Source organism: Macadamia integrifolia, chromosome 11 (genome assembly GCF_013358625.1).
Source record: "Macadamia integrifolia cultivar HAES 741 chromosome 11, SCU_Mint_v3, whole genome shotgun sequence".
Taxonomy (NCBI): Eukaryota; Viridiplantae; Streptophyta; class Magnoliopsida; order Proteales; family Proteaceae; genus Macadamia; species Macadamia integrifolia.
The window spans coordinates 15,738,047-15,757,449 of NC_056567.1; the positions used below are offsets into that span (position 1 = coordinate 15,738,047).

A 19,403-nucleotide genomic window follows, 5' to 3' on the forward strand; every position below is an offset into this window, starting at 1 on the left:
ACAAATGATGCAATCTTTTTATTCCGATAACGAGTCGGTTGTTAGAAAAGATGAATATATTTTGTTCAGTGATGATTCAGACAGTGAGGACGAACAACTCAATGTTACTGAACATTAATCTGATTCAAAATCAACTAAGACATCCTCGAATGATGAAAATCCTATCCATAGCCCAGAAAAACCTGAGTCTAGTTCTAAAATTCGATCTAAAAGAAGTATCTCTTCTAATGATTATCTTGACAAAGATTCTGAGTTTGCCCCCCTAAACAGGATCTCAAATAGATTTTGAAGACAACATCTTCACTACCAAAGAAAAAGATGATCCAACCCCAACGTCTTTCTACCAAAGAAAAGATAACTTGTATAAAACCAACATTGCGTTAGGAGGAACCTATCTTGACCATAGTCGGAGATTGTCGGGGCAATTACAAAGCAGAAAGCATATACAAACTACTAAACAAATATAAATTCTGAAAGTAGAAGAATATTAAACAAGAAGAGGACTTCAAGACAACCGATGACTCCAAATGAGGAGGGGGTATCCTTATATAGAGCCTAGATACCAAAACTTCTTAAGTCCCAAATTCCAGAGTGTCTTAAATCCGTGAACAGTGTTTTGCTCCAGTTCCGGTGGTAAGTGCATAGTTCCGATAGCAGAAAATGACATCATTATGTGCGTCATTGATGATGTCATAATGATGTTGACTTCTAGATTCTCATTGGTTTGTCCAATTTGAATCAGAATTTTAACCGTATTTGGTTCAAGCCCGGTTTTGGCCTGGTTACGTCTATGTTTTACTACCTGCATAACTCCGGGTAGATGGATTTGCCTTTTGTTAAGGTTCCATCATATTCTCAATATTATGCTGGATTATTGAATCATAACTCTCAGTAGATGTGTGGTCAACTAGATCAATTAAATCAGCATCCATAGCTTCTTGAAGCGCAACTGTATGTTCTTTATCTGAGAGTTCTCGGGGTCCGTCCAAAGTGACTATTTAAATTGTGTCCAACTTTAGTTTCTTGCTGAGGACTGACCATATAATCAATATTTAAATTGGTACAAAACAATCTTTGTCCATCAGTTATTTTGGTAGTAAATCTGATAGTAGCTTTTCTTAATTGTAACAAGGCAGCTTTCTAGATTTGTCTGTGATTATTGTCTTGGATTATTTGAGAGAAACATCTTCTTCAATATTGGGAGGTCCAATATAAGAATCCTGATTGGCAGTAGTGAGAACCCAAATTTGATAAGGTGGATAAAAACGTTATCTTTCTCGCCATCCCAAGGAAGAGTAAATGTCAAAAACCAAACTAGGATAGAATTTCCAATTTTTAAAAGTGTGATAAATCATAGTCCGGATCATCATGGGTAGATGATGGACAAATTCTATTTGATCTGGTTGAAAAACAATTCTTCCACAAAGTCCCCAGTCGATAGTGTGTATATATCCCAGGGGTTAGTGGAAGGGTAAAAAAGAATTTTAAGATAATTGTTTTGAAAAAACAAAGCTTTTAGATATTTTTGTAATATCTGTTTGAAATGAAACAATTTTTCTTTTTAGTATTTTGAAACATTCCTTTGGTAGGGCATGTTTGGTTTTTTCATATAGACAAATTCCCCTACTTTTGTGGAAAATTGGCTTATCATGAAAATCTGTTAAAAATTCTGCAAGTTTGAGAAAATTGTTTATTTTCTCATATTCAATTTCATCTTCAAAATTGACTTGGGTTAGAATTTTAAAGACGAGATTTTGAAAACTTGTCATTTTCAAAATGTTTGCCAAGGTTTATAGAAAGGGTTGTCAATTTTTGTCTAACTACTTTCCTTATCTCAGCACAATGGGATTTCTAGACTCATAGTTGTCATGGCGTCGCCTAGGCGTCGCCAAGGCGACAATTTGGTGTCCTGGCTGAAAAAGAAGTTCATGGCAGTGCTACGATTTACGTGACTCACAAATGGCGGTCACCATTGGCTGATAGGCGTCGCCATGGCACCGCCATGGACGCCAGGTCACGCCTGATTCACTAGGCGGTCGATTTTTTGTAAAATGCAGGGTGATTTTGCTAGGGCTATATTGATTTTTTATATTTGATGTTACTTAATGTTGGTTTTATATGTTATAGGGTATATATTGTAGGCTTGTAGTATGCTAAATAACTTTAGAAAATAGGGGAAATAAAAAAGTAGCATACTAAATAACTTTAGAAAATAGGGAAAATAAAAAATGACACATGGGCAATTTGACCGCGATGGCAACGCCATAACGGGCGATTCATCGCCAAATCGATTAGCCACCCCTCCACCGCCTTTGATCGATTTGATGCCGTGACAACTATGTCTAGACTTAGTTAATCTGGTGGTAAACATCATTGGGTAGTCCATGATGACGATGAAATTCAGTGATCCAAAACTCAAACTTTTGTAGGCTCATTAAGGTTTGCAGTCTGATATTGTTTTGTAGTTGACTTACTTGCAAATAGGTTAAGGGAGGTTCATATGGGTTTTGTGCCCATTGAATCCGAGAAATGGGGGTCCAATGAAATGTTCCTTGAGTAGGAATCTGAAACTTGCATTGCTGAGAAATCCTGGTGTAGGATTTCTTGGGGAGAAGGGAGTATATTGCGATTCACTTGGTGTAAGAGAATCTTTGGTTAGATCAGTCTTCGTAGCAGGGTGTCTTAACGAAGTTGAATTCTTTTGCCGAAGTGACTTTGGCTTTGGAGCAATGTGTTTGCTAGTTTTGCCTTTCGCATTTGCCTTGCCTTTACTTTTGTTGACGGTTATCCATACATCATTGCCAGGTGGTTGATCCATGTTTGTTGACCGAGATAATCTGTAAGAAATTTTTTAGAACTGTTAATATTATTCTACCTCGAATCTGTATTGGCTGATTTCATTATACCAGTTAATTCTTCTGGCGTTTTCTTTGCGTATTTTGGATTTCAGGAAGTCGCGAACAGCTTGATTGTCAGTCCTTATTAGAATTTTTTTTTTCTGGATTGAGGAAAATTTTGAATTTTTGTAATCCAAAAAGGAGTGCTAGAAGTTCTTTTTCAAATATAATATAGCGTATTTGGGCATATGTAAATTTTCCTGAATTGTATCCACAAACTTGGTCGTCTGTTGGATTTTTTAGGGGTCTAGCTTTTAGGTCTAACCAGTCCAGTGTAGCTACATCACCTGCCTTCTTTGGGAAGAGCTTTTGATGTAGCTATTGAATGCCAAACTTTTATTTACCTCCTTTGTGGAGATGACTACTTACTACTACCCTTCCTTGGGAAGAGCCTTTGATGTTGCTGCTGGCTGCTGCTACTATGTTATTTTGGATTGCGGTTGGTGTTATCTACCCCCTATCTATTGCTGTTGATGATCGGTGTGCTTGAGCGGATATTGTATTGGGTTTATGATGATTGATTAAAGTTCTTTCCGTACTCTCCAATGTCTACACCTGCTATGCAAGATTAATGTTGCCTTTCATTTGTTCTTGTTGTTCCAAAATGGAGCCTTTGATATGTATACTCCTGCTTGAGGGGGGACTGTTAAGATATGTCATGATTAGGGGGTTTGTCCCTATCATGGTCAATTTCATTTTATCTATTTTGCTTTATATTCTTTCCTAGTTTAGTTAGGTTTCTATTCCTAATTAGACTAGGGTTCTTTAAGTTGACTTCTATTTTGTATTTACTTTGTATTTACTTTGTACAGCAAGGACTTAAGTCCTTGGCCAACTATAATTCTGGATATATATATATTTGGGGTGGGGGGGAGGGGGAATGCCTGAGGTATTGAGCCTGCTACTCTCTTGGCAGTCTCCTCCGTCTCTCTCTCTCTCTCTCTCTCTCTCTCTGCAGTTACTGGTTACAGTTATCTATTTAACTTGAGAACTTGGTATGTCAGTTGAACCTTTTTTTTTTTTTTTTTTTTTTTTTTTATGGACTTATTTGTAAGGGGCCAATCAATGGGTAGATTCCTTGGCAAACTGCATTGTAAGTTTCCTCAACTGGGAAATTTTTTCCTACACCTCACTGGTATGCCGTTGAATTGATTTTACTCTTGAGTTATAGGGTAAGCATGTCTTGTTTTATTGAGTATTGCTTGATGTACTCTTTTTGATTTCTTTTAATAAGATCCTTGATCTTCTAGCGAAAAATAAAAAATAAAAAAAATTAGGGTAAGCCCTTAGTCTTAGCTTGCTAGATATCTGATATAATTTTTCTTAGAGATTGGAGATACCCCCTTTTCACATGCAACATGAAGAAGTTTGGAATTTATGTCAAAGATTGTGGCTAAATCTGCAGTTTTATTACTGATCTGAGGTTTTGGTATTAAACTTTAACATGGTTATGGTTTCTCAGGTAACTAAGGGTGTCTTTGGTCCTAGCCAATAATCGGTTTTGAGCACAAAATCGGAGGTTTGGTATCCTTACTGGACCTGTTTGTTTCTTCCTGGGAATGGGATTCTAAGAATGTGCTTTAAGCTCATCCTGGAATTTCTGAGAAACAGTTTCTCATGATTTGGCGTTCAAAGTTTAATGAGCAAATGCACTTGGGGTCAGTAAGTGGGCTATAACTATTAAAGCCACCTTTTTTTATAACACCAAAGCCACTAGTGCCCTTTCTCTGCAATCCCAACTGACACGATCTCCGAAAATCACTGCAGATCACCATCACCACTGCCATGTTTCCACCATCTCTGTAACCACAACTGAAATGATCTCTGGCGATCCCATCTGCGAACATCTCTGCAGATCACCACCATCACCGCTGCATCTCCATTGCTCTCTCTCTCTTTCTCTCTCTCTCTCTCTCCAAGCTCTGCAGGATGGCTCTGTCTCCTCCCACCATCTCCATGACCTTGACTGCAACCATCTCCAGCAACACCCTTGCAGAATACTATCACCACCTCCCCGGCTCCACTGCTCTCTCTTTGATCTCTGCAGGTTGGGATTAACCTCCAATTTCTCTCTTTGGGCGAAGCCAAAAAGCCATATTGTGCTAGGCGCTCACGTTTTTCGGCTTCACAGGTTAGGGGTTTTCTTTGCTCCCCCTTTTTCCTAGAATTCACAAACCGCTCAGAAAATCCCTCCATTTCCGTCAAAAGACCGGCCTCCCCTTTCAGCGCATAGATTAGAATATTCTCAGGTAAACAGAAATCTTGACTTGGAATCTTTTTTTTTTTTTTTTTTTTTTCTGAATAAAAAAGTATGCAAATTGTTGTGGCCAAACCATTTCTTTTTTTAATCCAGAAACCATTCTAAGATTCCTTACGTAGAAAGAGCAAGAATGGTTTCTGAGAGTCTATCCCAAAGAGTGTTTTAACAGGAAATTCACAATGCTGTTCTAGCTGTATATGCATACAATTACTTTTCTGAAGGGTGCACATGTTTCACTTGCCTGTGACGTCATAGAAAGAGCGATGGTTTCTGAGAGTCCATCCAAAAGAGTGTTTAAGCAGGAAATTCACAATGCTTTGCTAGTTGTATATGCATACAATTACTGTTCTGAAGGGTGCACATGTTTCACATGCCTGCGACGTCAGTCTCTTATTGGTATCATTCTTTTAATCTTTTCGTGTGTTTAGATGTTCTTTGTACTACTGTTTTCCAAGTTCTCAATTGTTTTTTGACCCATATATCGTTTGAGGCAGCTAATATTGATATTTGGAGTTTAGTTTCCAGCAACAGTGTCATTCAATTTTCATCTACCCTTTTTTCCTTTCCATCTTTCGTTACTGTGAAGTTCTAGACAATAAGGTGCACCTCTGGGTGTCTATTATTTCTTTGTATTTAAAAGGCTGCATATGTACTTGTATTTTTTGGATCTTTATCCAAATGGAAGTTGGTTGAAGTAATTGTTTTTTCACATGTCATTATTGGTGAATGGCTTCTTGATACCATGCCGTGTCATATGTGATCGTTTGTTAATTGAATTTGAGCTTCTTCTAGCAAGTATATCTTTTGCTCTTTAGTTTATTCAACTTCTTTATTTGTGGTTGTTCTTTGTTTGATTGATGATAATATGCAGCAAGGCCTGCAAAGATTGTTAGGGATTGTGAGATGACTGCTCCATGTGGGACAACAGTCCTTTACCCAGCTAGTGGTGGCAACGTCCATTCTTTCAAAGCCATAACACCCTGTGCTCTTTTCGACATTCTTTCACCGCCTTACTCTTCTGAAGATGGACGACACTGCTCTTATTTCCGAAAGTCCCCAAGAAAGGATGTACCCGGTAACTTTCCATTAACTTTTACACATATTTACCATGTTATTCTTCTTTGAAATTCCAGAACTCACCATTGTTGGTGCAATTAATGTTTTTTAAGGCATCGATGAGTCAAATGGAATAAACGCTTCCGAAGTGGCTTGGTTGGAAGAGTTTCAACCCCCTGACAACCTTGTTGTTCGGCGAGGGGTGTACAAGGGACCCATTATCAGAACTTGAGGGATTTTAGGTTGTGGGTGTACAATACCATTAATGAGATAAGCTCCAATTATTGTAGGCATCAAAGAGGTGAATGCTAGTATATGGGTTGTTGGTAGGTGGTAATAATTACTGTAATTGGAAATGTAAGTTGGTCATTTTGGGTTTGTACATATGTATGTATACTTGTGAAATTCATCCATTTAATGATTACAGGTAGGGGATGAATTGGTGCTTCTCACAAGTCTTGTTTCAAGATTATATGTTCGTTTTTTGTCTCCTTCCTGACCTCAAGCCTGCCTTTAGCTTATTTCATCTCCTCTCTAGTGGTTAAGCTAAATATCATTTAATTGCGAACATTGTGCTGATTACTTGTGAAGCTCTTAAGTATTTTTTTAATTTTTTTGATCAGCCAAATAAAAACATTAAATAGCATAGTTTATATTACATGCCATGTCCGTCCTAAATATTGGCTTCCTGCCAAATAACGCTTCATAGGCTATAGATTTTAGATCTCCTATAATACTATTAGTCTTTAACAAGCAAAACCTAGGAGAAATATGATAGTTATCCATCTCATAGGTTAGAATCATTAAGGTTCTTGGCCATAAGGTTAACAGTTTGTCATAATCTTTATAAAAAAACTTTTGAAGATTGTCCGCATCACTCCAAACTGCGTCAATGGTCCACTTGTTGATCCTTGCTCTTCTCATCCTATTTAGAAGCCCTAGTGCCTTTGGCTCACCACTTTTTTCTGTCAATAGACTCAATACATAGTTCGCTTCACATAAGATACATCTATTTAGAAAAATAAGAGCTAATGCTCATGCATACATATTCTTTTGTTTATCAATGACACTTGTTATGAAAAGAGTGGTTGTGCTTTGTGTCACCGATGGAATCGTGCTATATGGGTCTGAGTTAGATATCACCTGGACTTTTGAAATTTTGCAAGTAATTCCATTCGCAATCCAAAACTCAATGTGCTTAATGATGGTGATAGGATTTGGTGGTTGTGCACAGAAAAGAGTTTTATTTTTGTGAATCCAGAGAAAATAACAAGTAATGATAAACATAGAAAAAAAAAAACCACATGAGGTCTTTTTTGGGGACGAAACTAGAGTTGCAGCAAAAAGAGACTAGTTTTTTAAGAGAATCAACTGGAAGAAGATTAGGTTTAAAACCCAATGGGCATCCTAGTGAACTTACAGTCAAACAGAAAATGTTAAAGAGACTCATGCTGGGTGTGGCATAGGCCACAAGTGGGGTCAATATCCACCCATTTTGAAAAAATATCTTTGGTTGGTAATCCGTCATTGATCGCTCTCCAAAAGAAAAGCTTAAACTTGGGGTGGATATTGATTTTTCAGAAAAATCGCCACCATCGTGAGCATGGAGATGAGCAACAACACCTGTTCGAGCATTCATGGAAATTTGTTAGTTGTGAGAAACTTAACAGCTAATTTAGTTGTGAAGGATCCCTCCTTTGAAAGGATACACCACCATCTGTCAGAATAATGGGATAATGGGATTTGAACAATAGAATTAGTCAAATAAGAAGGGATAATATAGTTTAAAAGTTCTATGTTCTAGAGATTGTTATTGGTGAATTTGCTCACTGGCTCAAGGGAGTGGTTTCGGTTTTTACAATTGATCAAAACATTATGCACCTCAATGGTGTTGTTTTGAGATAGGGCCCAAGGGTCAAACCAAAAGAAAGTATTAAGCCGTTACCTATTTTCCGAATGACCAGCTTTTTCAAAAGTAGGAGGATTTTTGCAATGCAATTCCAACATGGTGAACCTCTGTCTTTAAGGGTTTTAGGGTCAAAGATAGACCTGTTGTCAAAATATTTTGACTTTAGGATTTGGCCCCAAAGGCTATCTAATTGGAGAGGAGTCTCCAACCCAACTGTAACAGAAGAGCAGTATTATGGGTTTCGGCATCCCTAAAACCCAGTACTCCCAAGAGTTTTGCTTGGCAAGTTTTATTCCAGCCAATGAGGTGTGGTTTTTTCACCCTATCATCATCTCCATTCCAAAAATGCAAAAGGATGGAATCCAATTTCCTGCAAATATTCTTGGGGAAAGCAAAACAAGACATTAGATATGATGGAATCAAGGCTAAGGATGATTGAAGAAGGACTCCTCTCCCTGCAAAGGAGAGCAATTTAGATTTCCATAGCCTGAGTTTATTTTTAACTCTATTTATGATTTTATTGAAATGTACAAACATGTTCCTGAAGTGAAATAGGTTGGTGCCCAAATAGCTAGAGTCATTGGTCATTTCATTGATCCTAATAATTTTGCTCAAAAGCTATTTTGAGCACTCAATGACATTAGAGCTAAAAGCTAATCCGCTCTTGGAAAATTAATGGCCAGTCTTGAGAAATCAGAGAACAGATCTAAAATGCATTTGATAGTATTTAGGTCTTCCTGAATGGCCCTACAAAATATGAATGTATCATCAGCGAAGAAAAGGTGGGAGATTTCAAAGGCATTTCTGGCAATCTTAATACCCTTAAAAAGATTCAAATATCTGTACATGGCCAAATGTCTGGAGAGACCCTCCATCACAATGATAAAAAGGAAAGGGTTGAGAGGGCAACCCTATCGAATTCCTTTAGATGCCTTAAATAGGTTAAAAGTAGAGCCATTTAATTTGATGGAGAAGGAAGTAGTGCTGATTAAATGATTAACCAAACTATTCCATTTCTCACTAAATCCTAGGAATTTGAAAATGGCAAGTAAAAATCCCCCACTTAAGTTGTTTGAAGGAAATGTTCTTCGTTTTTTGGTTCTTGATATTTTTCCTGGCAATGTCTCTAAATTGTGTTTCTAACTTTCTAGCAAAGCTATAGCTAAAGCCAAAGTAACCTTGTGCTTTTGGTGCACTTGATTTTATTGTCAAAAGAATAGGTGGTTCAAGACCATTCGATTATTGTACTACTATTTCAGGCCGTCATAAATGTTCAACTTAGGTAACCCTAGGCCTTTTAGGGAGAAAATGACTAGTTATTTTGGAGTGAGGTCTATTATTTTTGTTACCTGGAAAAAAAAAAAGCTCTATTGTGCCTGACTAAAAGGAAGCAACAAAATTACTTTGCCTGGGGATTTAGATCCTCTACTGTGCAGGAGAGAGCCCAGTGCACATCCGTGGCTGAAAGCCTCTTGGAGTACTCGCCCAAGTGCTTGGGTGCATGCCTGGGGTGCTCCCAGCCATTGGATGTGCATTGGGCTCTCTCCTGCGTGGGATGGGATCAGAATCCTTTGTAAACTTGTTATTTGTGGGATGGGATCTGACACGTGGCATGAGGGAATAGACGTAAATTGTCCAAGACAGAGGAAGGAAAATCATAACAGATCATGGAGTCCCCAAAATCCCCACCATCTGTTCATGACGCACTCATACTCAATCTCTCCTAAACATGAGAATGAGGGTAACCCACTTAGGGAAGACTACCCATGCCCAAGTAAGGAAACTGTTCAAGAAAGAACCACAACCTGACCTTTTCATCACTTGGGAGAATGAATAACCGTCTAAAGGAACCTTACACCATAAATAGAGGAAGACCCTAAGGTATGGTCACTTCATTAATTTTATACTCTACTGCTCTCTCTTCACCCCTCTTCATTACTGTTGCAAGGAAGACTAACTTGAGCGTCGGAGATTCCACCCCCCCCCCCCCAAAGTATGCTTTGTGTCTTTCTTGACTTGATCTACCTATGAAGGATGGAGATATCCACCAATCAATTTTATTACACAACATATTGGCACCGTCCATGGAAAAGGGACGAGCAATAGACTTGATATGGTGAAAAAAACTTATTGGAAAAAGAAGACTACCGTAAAAGCACCTAACATTAATCCAAATTCAGCCTTTCTGCCTCCTCTTGCTGTGGACCCTATCGTTGTAGAAAAAGCTCATGATGGGCCAAGCCATAGAACCCGACAATCACAAAGCCACCAGGAAAGCCAACCCGACTGTAACCAGAGCCGCACGCAATTTGATCCTCCTCCACCACCTTCAGCTCTAGACTAAGATCAAGCTCCCATCACAAGAGCATAGTTCAACAAGTTGCAGCAACAATTCTATCAATTGGAGGGCACCATTTGTGAGGGTTCTAAAGTCGTCACCTAGGCACATGACAAGATGACACCAACCTGAAGTGTTCATTTGTCATAAGATCATGGGGACGTTCACAGTAGCTTTGGCTCGGCCGAATCAGGCTGCAACCCCAAAAAAATCATGTTATAAGAGAATTGGATGCGATTAGAGGGATAAAGGCTACAACATTGGCGGCACAGCTAAAAGAACCCCATCATGGGGAGGCCGATGGATCCTTAAAATGAATGATTATAAACCTTCAGGAAGAAGTCAAAAGGGTCGGACAAATTGGGAGGGAACTATGGAACGAGAGCTCACCAATGATGCAGCTTTAGCCAGCAAAGTAATGAGAGCCCCTCTTCCCGCGGGGTTCAAAATGCCAAAATACGATACGTGTGATGGCACCACGGACCTGGTGGATCATTTGGAAGGCTTCTCTACAGAGTTTTCGAGCACATCATGTGCTGAGCACTCCCACTCACCCTTAGGAAGGTGGCCACAACATGGTATAACCAACTTTCGCCGAAGTCTATTCATACCTTCTAAGAGCTGAGCCAGGTCTTTGTGAGAGGCTTCTTGAGTAGTATATCCCTTCCCAAAACCCATTGTTGACTTGATGGCTATAAAGCAACCAAAGGACAAGTCCATCTGAGCATACATGAAGCGATTCAACCAAGAGAAGTTGGAGGTGGGAGATCTAAAAACACAAACATGGAATTTACAGCCCTCTTAAGTGGAATCAAAGACAAAAGCTTCAGGTTGTCCCTTGCAGAACGAGAGCCACAAGACCTAGCTGACCTAAAAGCCCATTGTGATAAGTATATTCGTGTGGCGGAGGCTATGGAGGAAGGTAATGTGGAAGAGGTGGAAAAGCTAACAAAAAAGGGCTGAAGATAAAACGCCCCTAGAGGGATGAAGCAAGAGGCACTGATATGATAATGCTTCTGATTGACCCAAGAGGTTGCCGAGAACATTTCAGAGTTGTACTCCTCTTACCCATTAAAGGTTGCAGATCCTAATGCAGATACAAAATCGAGACTACATCAATTGGCCGGGCAAACTCGATGGTCCTCCTGAAAGGAGGAACATGAACAAGTTTTGTTGCTTCCATAATGATCTTAGTCACAACACCGATGATTGTTGACCTTACCAAGTTACCAGGATAATTTGACCAAGCTCGTATCACTTGGAAACTCTTGGGGCCAAGAAGATAGAGCGGATATGGAAGCAAACACGGAACTCGTAGAATTTGAGAAAATATTACTAGTAGTCCTTTACTTCAGTTTACTTTACCTAGCTTTTGTTTCAAGTCATACTTAGTTCTTTCTAGTGTATATAAATTATTTTCATCATAAGTATTTTTCAAAATTTCTAGTAAAGCTGATTGTTTTGGCATGATGTTTCTTATTGAAATCTAATGGTGATTGAAGATGCAAGCACCCATTTCAATCCAGAGTCTGATTTGGCACTAAAGTTGAGTGGCCTTAACCGAATAGAAGGAGGTTGAGCATAATGGGCCGAGTAAAAGCCTATTAAGGCAGGCGCTCAAAAACCTAGATGCTTGACCAATCAACTTAAGAAAGAGTATAACAAGCCGAGCTAAAGCCTATTAAGGCAAAGGCTCGAAAGACTAGATGCCCGACCAACAACCTGAGGCCGAGCAAAATAGGCGGAGTAAAAGCCTATTATAGGAAAGGCTCAAAAGCCTAGTAACATGGCCTTCCGACTAAGACAAGTCACTTAAATAGGTGCAAATGAGCTGAGAGGACTACATACCGAGGCCAAACCTGAGCCTGGACTTGTGAGTGACTTAAAGGATTGGAGCTCATAAGCCAAAAATAAAAAAATCGAGGTCCATGAAAGGGGAAAATCCGAGAGAGGAGTAACGTGTCACCATCCTGAGATGACTTATTGAATTCCCAACATGTTAGAATTAATCATACACCCCTCATCCAAGCACTAATTGCGTGAGGAATGCATAAGTTATGAGTGGCCTAAGTCAACTCAGTTCGGCCATGTACGCAGAAGATCATTGTGCTAAACTAAAGGCATCGAGGTGATTCTTGATAGGAAGGCTACACGGCATCAAGATTGACCTGAATAGGCTAAATTAAATCCAACAAAGGGAAGGCCGAGGCCAAATCTCGAGTTGGGTAGGCCGAGTAGCCACCCAATATGTCAAAGCCAAGAAAGGGAAGGTCGAGATGCCAACGTGAAGAAGACATAGGTCACGGGTGACCTCGGTCAGTTTAGTTCAGTCATTCCTTGAACCTAAGCAGATTCCATAGTAATTGAATCAACAACTTCCCTCACTCACCTTTAAATAGGGTGGAATCAAAGCCATCGCTTAGGGTGTAAGATCCAATCTCTAACTGAACGAAGAAAGCTACAACTCGAGAGTTCAATGAGAAGGGAGGATAACACTTTTATAATACAAGAAGACACCTTCTTTTCTTATTCAATTTTGTGAGTGGATTTAGTGTAGGTCTCATTCTTATTCCATAGATCTGTGCCAGGTCTTCTCCATTTATTCATGCGAGGTAAGAGAAGGATGCATAGTGATAATACCAACTTTAAAAAATCAAGTCAGTCTAGAAAGGAAACTTCAAGTGTAGGAGAATCACAAAGGCATGAGCCTATCCAAAGAAAGTCAATATAGGTAGGCCAAGTAGTCACCCAAAATGGCAAAGCCAATACGGGAAAGGCCGAAAATCCAAATCCCAACTTAAGTAGGCTGAGTTGCCTCCCAAAGAGGCATAGCAAAAAAGGAAAGGTCGAGCAGTCAAAGCCCGAATTGGCTAGGACGGATAGCCTCTTAATATGGCAAATCTAAAAAGGGAAGGCCGAAAAGCTAAAGCCCTAGTTGGATAGGGGCCAAAAAGGGAAGGTCGTGAAGCCGAAAGCCCAAGTTGGCTAGGCCAAATAGCCTCTCAGTATGGCAAAGCAAAGAAGAGAAACGCGAAGAAGCCAAAGCTCGAGTTGGCTAGGTCGAATAGCCTCCCAAGGAGGTATGGAAAAAAAAAAGGAAGGCTGAGAGGTCAATGCCCAAGTTGACTAGGCCGAGTAGCCTCCCAGTATGCAAGGCCGAAAAGGGAAGGTCGAGATACCAAAACCTGAGTTCCCTAGGCTGAATAGCCTCCCAATATGGCAAAGCCAAGAAGGGAAAGGTTAAAAATCCAAATCCCAACTTTAGTTGGCTGAGGAGGCATGGCAAAAAACAGAAAGGCCAAGAAGTCAAAGCCCAAGTGGGCTAGGCCAAATAGCCCCCCAATATGTTAAGGCCGAAAAGGAAAATCCAAAAAGTTGTAAGCCCGAGTTGGCTAGTCCGAATAGCCTCCCAATATAGTAAAGCTAAGAAGGAAAAGGTGGAGAAGCCAAATCCTGATTTAAGTTTGTCAAGAAGCCTCCCAAAGAGGCATGGACAACAAGATAAGGTCGAGAAGTCAAACCCCGAATTGGCTAGGCCAAATAGCCTCCCAATATGGCAAATCCAAAAAAGGGAAGACTGAGAAGCTAAAGCCCATGATGCAGCTGCCTTGGCTTGGATGGACCGGACTGACCCATTATGGAGGCCTAACCCAAGACATAACCAACCCAAATCAATATTCTGGTCTAGCAAGGGTTGGTAGTTGATAACTAGGGAAGAAATCCTAGTATATATAATTCTCTTTTGTTTTAGAATTGTTTCTTTTTGCAATTAGTTAGTTTCTATTCTAGATTAGTTTCTATCTTTAAGTTGCTTAATGGGTTCCTCTTTAAATTGCTGTAAAACATTTCTAGAGACTAGATTTGAAGAATTGATTGAAATTGAAGAGTATTTTGGGTGAAACATGACTGCTGTGAGTGCTTTTCTCCTGTTCCTTCCTTGACTTTCTTCTCTTCTTCTCTTATTTTCCTATTCATAGTGACTGTTCATCCTCTCTACTGGCTGGTAATATCAAACACCCAAAGAAGCTTGCTGAACCCTTATCCTATACCAATTGGCGTTGAGGTCAAGGTTGAAGGTTGCTGCCGTGGAAGTGACTCAAAACCTAGACTCTAGAGTATCTCCTCCAAAGTCTTCGCTGTTGTGAGATCATACCAGGGGTCACTGCCAAAGCAGATTCATGTCAGGTTCTTGAATGCTGCTTCACCTTTGGGGTAGACTCCTATTAGCTTTCATACTTTTGGAAGGGAAGGTTGTTCAACTAAAATTTGAAGTCGATTCAAGCTGTCGAGGCCAGGTTTTCCCATCTTAAGTCCTCCCATCTTTTCCACCCTTGTTTTGGTCCAAGGAATAAGACAACCCTAATCGTGAGTTATGGTACTTACTCCCTCTTATTCTGATTTCCTATTATACCCTTCTATTTTCCTTTAATTCTCCCATTTCCCATACTTCTATTTTGTTTTCTAGTTTGCCCCCACCAAATAATTATTAATTTCCTTTAGGTCCCATCTCCCAAGTAACTCATTAGTAATCTGGTTATTTACAACTCTGCCACTCTCTTTATGGCTTTTGCTTATTTACAATACTGCCACTGCATCTTGATTATTGAGTTCTCTTATTTGGGTGGGCCCATTAAGAGATCCGAACAGGATCTTTTTAAACCCCACTTTTACATTAACCTGAGTTAGCTAGGCCGAGTAGCCTCCAATATGGTAGGGCCAAAAAGGGAAGGCTGAGAAGCTAAAAACCTGAGTTGGCTAGGCCAAATAGCTTCCCAAGATGGTACAGCCAAGAAGGAAAGGTTGAGATTCCAAATCCCGACTTAAGTTGGTCGAGTAGCCTCCCACTATAGTGAAGCCAAAAATGGAAGGGCAAGAAGCTAAATCCTGAGTTGGTTAGGCCTAGTAGCCTCCCAATACGGCAAGACTAAGAAACCAAAGCCTAAGTTGGCTAGGCCAAATAGCCTTTCAATATAGCAAAGCCAAGAACGGAAAGGCTGAGAAGCCCAATCTTGACTTAATTTGACTGGTAGCCACCTAGAATGGAAAATGACAAGTTGGGTAGGCCAAGTAGGCACCTAGAATGGAGAATCTAAGCTGAATAGGCCCAATAACCACCCAGAATGGAAAATACCAAGTCGGGTAGGCCGATAGGCACCTAGAATGGCAAATTTGAGCTGAAGAGGCTGTAATGGAAAATTTTGAGTCGGGTAGGATGAGTAGGCACCAAGAATGTTGAATCCAAGCTCATTAGGCCGAGTAGGCATCCAAAATGGAAAACATGAGATGAATAGGCCAAATAATCATTCAAAAATACAGAGTTTGAGCAAAATAGGACAAACAGAACCTTGAATGGTGTTTAAAGTCCCATTGGAGAACCCCGATCAAAAAAAGAGAAAGAGGAAAGTCAAGCTTTTATTCCTTCACGGCCCATAAAGGGCCAAAAGTAGTAGGGGCATATGATATACGCAAAAATATCATACCAATAGATGGTCGACATGTGGCATGAGAAAATAAAATAGATGGCCAACATGTGGCATGAGAAAATAAATGTAAACTTTCCATGACGAGTGTCAGAGAAAAGAAAACCATGTCAGATCGTGGAGTCCCCAAAATCCCCACCATCTATTCGTGACTCACTTATACTCAATCCCAGCCTCTCCTAAATGTGAGAATGGAGGCAACCCATTTAGGGAGGACTCCCCACGCCCAATTAAGGAGACTGATCAAGAAAGAACCACGACCCAACCTTTTCGTCACCTGAGAGAATGAATAACTGTCTAAAGGAACCTTACATCATAAATTGAGGAAGACCCCTAAGGTACGGTCACTTCATTATTTTTATACTCTAATGCTTTCTCCTCACTCCTGTTTATTACTGTTGCAAGAAAGACTAACTTGAGCATCAGAGAGTCCCCCCGGAGTACGCTCTGGGTCTCTCTTGGTTTGCTTTAAGAAAGAAAAAGTTAGATTCTCTTAGAGATGTGCCTTCTTTTTTAAAAATAATCATTCATTTGGGCTGTGTCTCTTCTTATTTTTTGGTTAACGACAGGTATCCATGCCTTCAACCTGACTAGTCTCGCGGGCCCTTATTGACCCCACAACTGCATAGACTAGGCCATTCCGGGGTTGAATGAGAACCATTCAACTTTCAGTGAAAGCAATGAAGAACACTAAACACCCCTGTGTGGGTAGCCCCAAGGAGGTAAGAAGAGTCGAACTCAGAACCACACGCTTCCTGAGGCAAAGGTCCCTTGCCAACTCGGCTACCTTCTTGGGATTAGGTCTCTTCATAGTTCATAGAGACACCCATAAGTGGGAGAGGCCTAGATGCATGGATTTGGAATCTCCAAAGGATTTAAAGCTTAAAATTGGATAGACATTTAGTCTCTTGGAGATGTGCCTTTTCTTTTAAAGAAACTCATTCATATGAACTGTCCCTTCATAGAGATATTTCTTCGCCTGGGTTCATAATCTCCTTGAAATGAGTTATGATCACATGTTTATTGGACATATCCTTTTGTAATGACCCGTTGAAAAATTCTTCCAGTCACATCAAATTTGGCATCGCAAGCTAACTGAAGAAGAATTCAGTAGACAACCAATTTCAGAAATTCTAGGAGTTATTGAGAAAATTCATATGCAAGATTATTCATCTGAGAGTCTTTTGCATCTAAGCAAGCTAGAAAAGAAATTCAAGCCATAGATTCATATTTTATATTAATGGATAGACTATTAGTCACCAATCTTGAAATTCCATATGTTTGATATGAGGAACATATATGAGCAGTAGAAGAAGAATTTCTCCATAAATTGATCGAGAGAGAAATTGATCTTTGTGATGAGATACTGATGATAGGAGAAAGTGCGCAGTGCTTTGAACAAGCACTTTCTCTTAGAGATGTGCATTTTCTTTTAAGAAACCCATTCATATGAAGTAGGTCTCTCCATATAGATATCAATACATGTTAGAGGCCTAGAGGCATGGATTATTAATCTCCTTGGAATGAGTCATGACTACATGTTTATTGGACACATCCTTTCATAAAGATCCCTTGAAAAATTCTTCCAGTCATATCAAATTTAGCATCTCAAGAAGACTAGAGAAGAATTCAGCACGCAACCAATTTTATAAGCTTTAGGAATTATTGAGAAAATTCATATACAATATTATTCATCTGACAGTCTTTGCATCTAATCAAGGTGAAAAAAGAATTTCAAGTTATAGATTCAAATTTTATGCTAACGGATGGTAGAAGACTATTCGTCATCAATCTTGAAATCCCATATGTTCAATCTGAGGAATAGATATGAGCAGTAGAAGAAGAATTTTCTAGAATTGATCGAGAGAAATTATTCTTCGTGATGAGATACACACAGTGCTTTGAACAAACACTTTCTCTTAGAGTTGTGCCTTCTTTTTTTAGAATAATCATTCATTTAGGTTATGTCTCTTCATAATTCATAGAGACACCCATAAGTGACAGAGGCCTAGATGCATGGATTTAGAATCTCCAAAGGATTTGAAGCTTAAAATTGGATAGACATTTAGTCTCTTGGAGATGTGCCTTTTCTTGTGAAGAAACTCATTCATATGAATTACGTCTCTTCATAGAGATATCCACACATGGTAAAGGCCTAGAGGCGTGGATTCATATTTTCCTTGGAATGAGTCATGACCACATGTTTATTGGACACATCCTTTTGTAAAGACCCCTTAAAATATTCTAGACATATCAAATTTGGCATCTCAATATAACTGGAAAAGAATTCGACAGGAAACCAATTTAAGAAACTCTGAGAATTATTGAGAAAATTTATATGCAAAATCATTCATCTAAGAGCCGTTTGCATCTAAGTAAGGTAAGAAAAGAAATTCAAGCCATAGATTCAAATTTAGGTTAACGGATGGTAAAAGACTATTCGACACAATCTTGAAAACTCATATGTTCGATCAAAGGAACAAATATGAGCAACAAAAGAAGAATTTCGAGAGAGAAATTGATCTTCATGATGAGTATTTAATGATAATAGAAATTATGCAGTGCTTTGAATAAACACTTTCTCTTACAGATGTGCCTTCTCTTTTAAAAATAATTATTCATTTCGGTTATGTCTCTTCATAGTTCATAGAGACACCCATTAGTGGGAATGCCTAGATGCATGGATTCGGAATCTCCAAAGGATTTAAAGCTTAAAACTGGATAGACATTTAGTCGCTTGGAGATGTGACTTTTCTTTTAAAGAAACAGATTCATATGAACTATGTCTCTTCATAGAGATATCCATATATGGTAGTGGCCTAGAGGCGTGGATCCATAATCTCCTCTTGAAATGAATCATGATCACATGTTTATTGGATACATCCTTTTGTAAAGACCCATTAAAAAATTCTTCCAGCATGTCAATTTTAGCATCTCAAGATATCTGGAGAAGAATTCAGTAGACAACCAATTTCAAAAACTCTAGGAATTATTGAAATTCATATGCATGATTATTCATCTTAAAGTCTTTTGCATCTAAGAAAGATGGAAAAAGAAATTCAAACCATAGATTCAAACCTTATATTACCGGATGGTAGAAGATTATTCATCACTAATCTTCAAATCCCATATGTTTAATCTGAGGAACAGATATGAGTAGCGGAAGAAGAATTTCTCCAGAAATTAGTCGAGAGAGAAATTAATCTTTGTAATGAGATACTAATGATAGCAGAAAGTAATGAACTATTTCGTCAACCGGAATTTGCCTATCCAACATCATCATTCAATGAGGATTTTCTCTATCTCCATAATAGAAAAAATATGATGGTGATATAATCTTGTCAAAGATTCCTTACACGACTACAAATTTATCCATCACATGTAGTGTTACACCCAAGAAGTACTAGACTCGCCTGGGAGATCGGTGAGGTGTCCCCATGAAGGATACGACAAGTACCAAGGG

The 19,403-nt window shown here is 39.2% G+C and overlaps 1 protein-coding gene across 2 annotated transcripts in view; it reads left to right on the top strand.

Annotated features, from left to right (window-relative positions):
• LOC122093615 (plant cysteine oxidase 4-like) overlaps positions 1–6,668 on the top strand; it is an 82,072-nt gene extending 75,404 nt beyond the window's left edge. For both annotated transcript variants that reach the window (XM_042663981.1, XM_042663982.1), the window contains exons 5-6: positions 6,029–6,232; positions 6,327–6,668. In XM_042663981.1, the coding sequence (XP_042519915.1) occupies positions 6,029–6,232; positions 6,327–6,445 (323 nt within the window). In that variant the 3' untranslated portion in view covers positions 6,446–6,668. The remainder of the gene's footprint in view (positions 1–6,028; positions 6,233–6,326) is intronic.
• The last annotated feature ends 12,735 nt before the right edge of the window (positions 6,669–19,403 follow it).